This window comes from Salvelinus fontinalis, chromosome 11, assembly GCF_029448725.1.
Source record: "Salvelinus fontinalis isolate EN_2023a chromosome 11, ASM2944872v1, whole genome shotgun sequence".
Taxonomy (NCBI): Eukaryota; Metazoa; Chordata; class Actinopteri; order Salmoniformes; family Salmonidae; genus Salvelinus; species Salvelinus fontinalis.
The window spans coordinates 58,422,540-58,425,039 of record NC_074675.1 but is presented as its reverse complement, the minus strand read 5'-3'; the positions used below and the strand labels follow the sequence as shown (position 1 = coordinate 58,425,039).

The 2,500-nt window shown below is 50.5% G+C and overlaps 1 protein-coding gene across 3 annotated transcripts in view; it reads left to right on the top strand.

Moving 5' to 3' along the window:
- Nucleotides 1-2,500, top strand: part of LOC129866010 (2-acylglycerol O-acyltransferase 1-like) — an 81,730-nt gene that overhangs the window by 13,904 nt on the left and 65,326 nt on the right. For all 3 annotated transcript variants that reach the window (XM_055939147.1, XM_055939146.1, XM_055939148.1), the window contains exon 3: nt 514-718. In XM_055939147.1, coding sequence (XP_055795122.1) covers nt 514-718 — 205 coding nt within the window. The remainder of the gene's footprint in view (nt 1-513; nt 719-2,500) is intronic.

Below are 2,500 nucleotides of genomic sequence, written 5' to 3'. Positions count from 1 at the left end.
CTGGTTCTGGTTCTAACTACAGTACCTGTTTCTCCCCCCCCAGCTCATAAAGACAGTGGATCTGGACCCTGGTTCTGGTTCTAACTACAGTACCTGTTTCTCCCCCCCCCCCCCCCCCTCCCCTCCCCCCAGCTCATAAAGACAGTGGATCTGGACCCTGGTTCTGGTTCTAACTACAGTACCTGTTTCTCCCCCCCCCAGCTCATAAAGACAGTGGATCTGGACCCTGGTTCTGGTTCTAACTACAGTACCTGTTTCTCCCCCCCCCCCCCTCCCCTCCCCCCAGCTCATAAAGACAGTGGATCTGGACCCTGGTTCTGGTTCTAACTACAGTACCTGTTTCTCCCCCCCCCCCAGCTCATAAAGACAGTGGATCTGGACCCTGGTTCTGGTTCTAACTACAGTACCTGTTTCTCCCCCCCCCCCCCCTCCCCTCAGCTCATAAAGACAGTGGATCTGGACCCTGGTTCTGGTTCTAACTACAGTACCTGTTTCTCCCCCCCCCCCCCCCAGCTCATAAAGACAGTGGATCTGGACCCTGGTTCTAACTACATCTTTGGGTTCCACCCCCATGGTGTTCTGGTGGCAGGGGGTTTTGGGAACTTCTGTACAGAGGCGTCAGGGTTCTCCTCGCTGTTCCCCGGGCTGACCCCCTACCTCCTGATGCTGCCATTCTGGTTCAGAGTACCCTTCTTCAGAGACTACATCATGTGTGGAGGTTAGTACCCTAACCCCTGACCCTAGAACCCTTCTTCAGAGACTACATCATGTGTGGAGGTTAGTACCCTAACCCCTAACCCTAGTACCCTTCTTCAGAGACTACATCATGTGTGGAGGTTAGTACCCTAACCCCTAACCCTAGTACCCTTCTTCAGGGACTACATCATGTGTGAAGGTTAGTACCCTAACCCCTAACCCCTGACCCTAGTACCCTTCTTCAGAGACTACATCATGTGTGGAGGTTAGTACCCTAACCCCTGACCCTAGTACCCTTCTTCAGAGACTACATCATGTGTGGAGGTTAGTACCCTAACCCCTGACCCTAGTACCCTTCTTCAGAGACTACATCATGTGTGGAGGTTAGTACCCTAACCCCTGACCCTAGTACCCTTCTTCAGAGACTACATCATGTGTGGAGGTTAGTACCCTAACCCCTAACCCTAGTACCCTTCTTCAGAGACTACATCATGTGTGGAGGTTAGTACCCTAACCCCTAACCCTAGTACCCTTCTTCAGAGACTACATCATGTGTGGAGGTTAGTACCCTAACCCCTAACCCTAGTACCCTTCTTCAGAGACTACATCATGTGTGGAGGTTAGTACCCTAACCCCTGACCCTAGTACCCTTCTTCAGGGACTACATCATGTGTGAAGGTTAGTACCCTAACCCCTAACCCCTGACCCTAGTACCCTTCTTCAGAGACTACATCATGTGTGGAGGTTAGTACCCTAACCCCTAACCCCTAACCCTAGTACCCTTCTTCAGGGACTACATCATGTGTGAAGGTTAGTACCCTAACCCCTGACCCTAGTACCCTTCTTCAGGGACTACATCATGTGTGGAGGTTAGTAACCCTGACCTCTAACCCCAACCTCTGATGACTGACCCTGATCTTCAGGGACTACATCATGTGTGGAGGTTAGTAACCCTGAACTCTAACCCCTAACCCCTGACCCCTGACCCTAATACCCTTCATTAGGGACTACATCATGTGTGGAGGTCAGTAACCCTGAACTCTGACCCCTAACCTTTGACCCTGATATCCCACTTCAGGGACTACATCATGTGTGGAGGTTAGTAACCCTGAACTCTAACCTCTGACCTTTGACCCTGATATCCCACTTCAGGGACTACATCATGTGTGGAGGTTAGTAACCCTGAACTCTAACCTTTGACCCTGATATCCCACTTCAGGGACTACATCATGTGTGGAGGTCAGTAACCCTGAACTCTAACCCCTAACCTCTGACCCTGATTTCCACTTCAGGGACTACATCATGTGTGGAGGTTAGTAACCCTGAACTCTAACCCCTAACCTTTGACCCTGATATCCCACTTCAGGGACTACATCATGTGTGGAGGTTAGTAACCCTGAACTCTGACCCCTGAACTCTGACCCTGATATCCCACTTCAGGGACTACATCATGTGTGGAGGTTAGTAATCCTGAACTCTAACCTTTGACCCTGATATCCCACTTCAGGGACTACATCATGTGTGGAGGTTAGTAACCCTGAACTCTAACCCCTAACCTCTGACCCTGATATCCCACTTCAGGGACTACATCATGTGTGGAGGTTAGTAACCCTGAACTCTAAACCCTAACCCCTAACCCTAGTACCCTTCTTCAGAGACTACATCATGTGTGGAGGTTAGTACCCTAATCCCTAACCCTAGTACCCTTCTTCAGGGACTACATCATGTGTGAAGGTTAGTACCCTAACCCCTAACCCCTGACCCTAGTACCCTTCTTCAGAGACTACATCATGTGTGGAGGTTA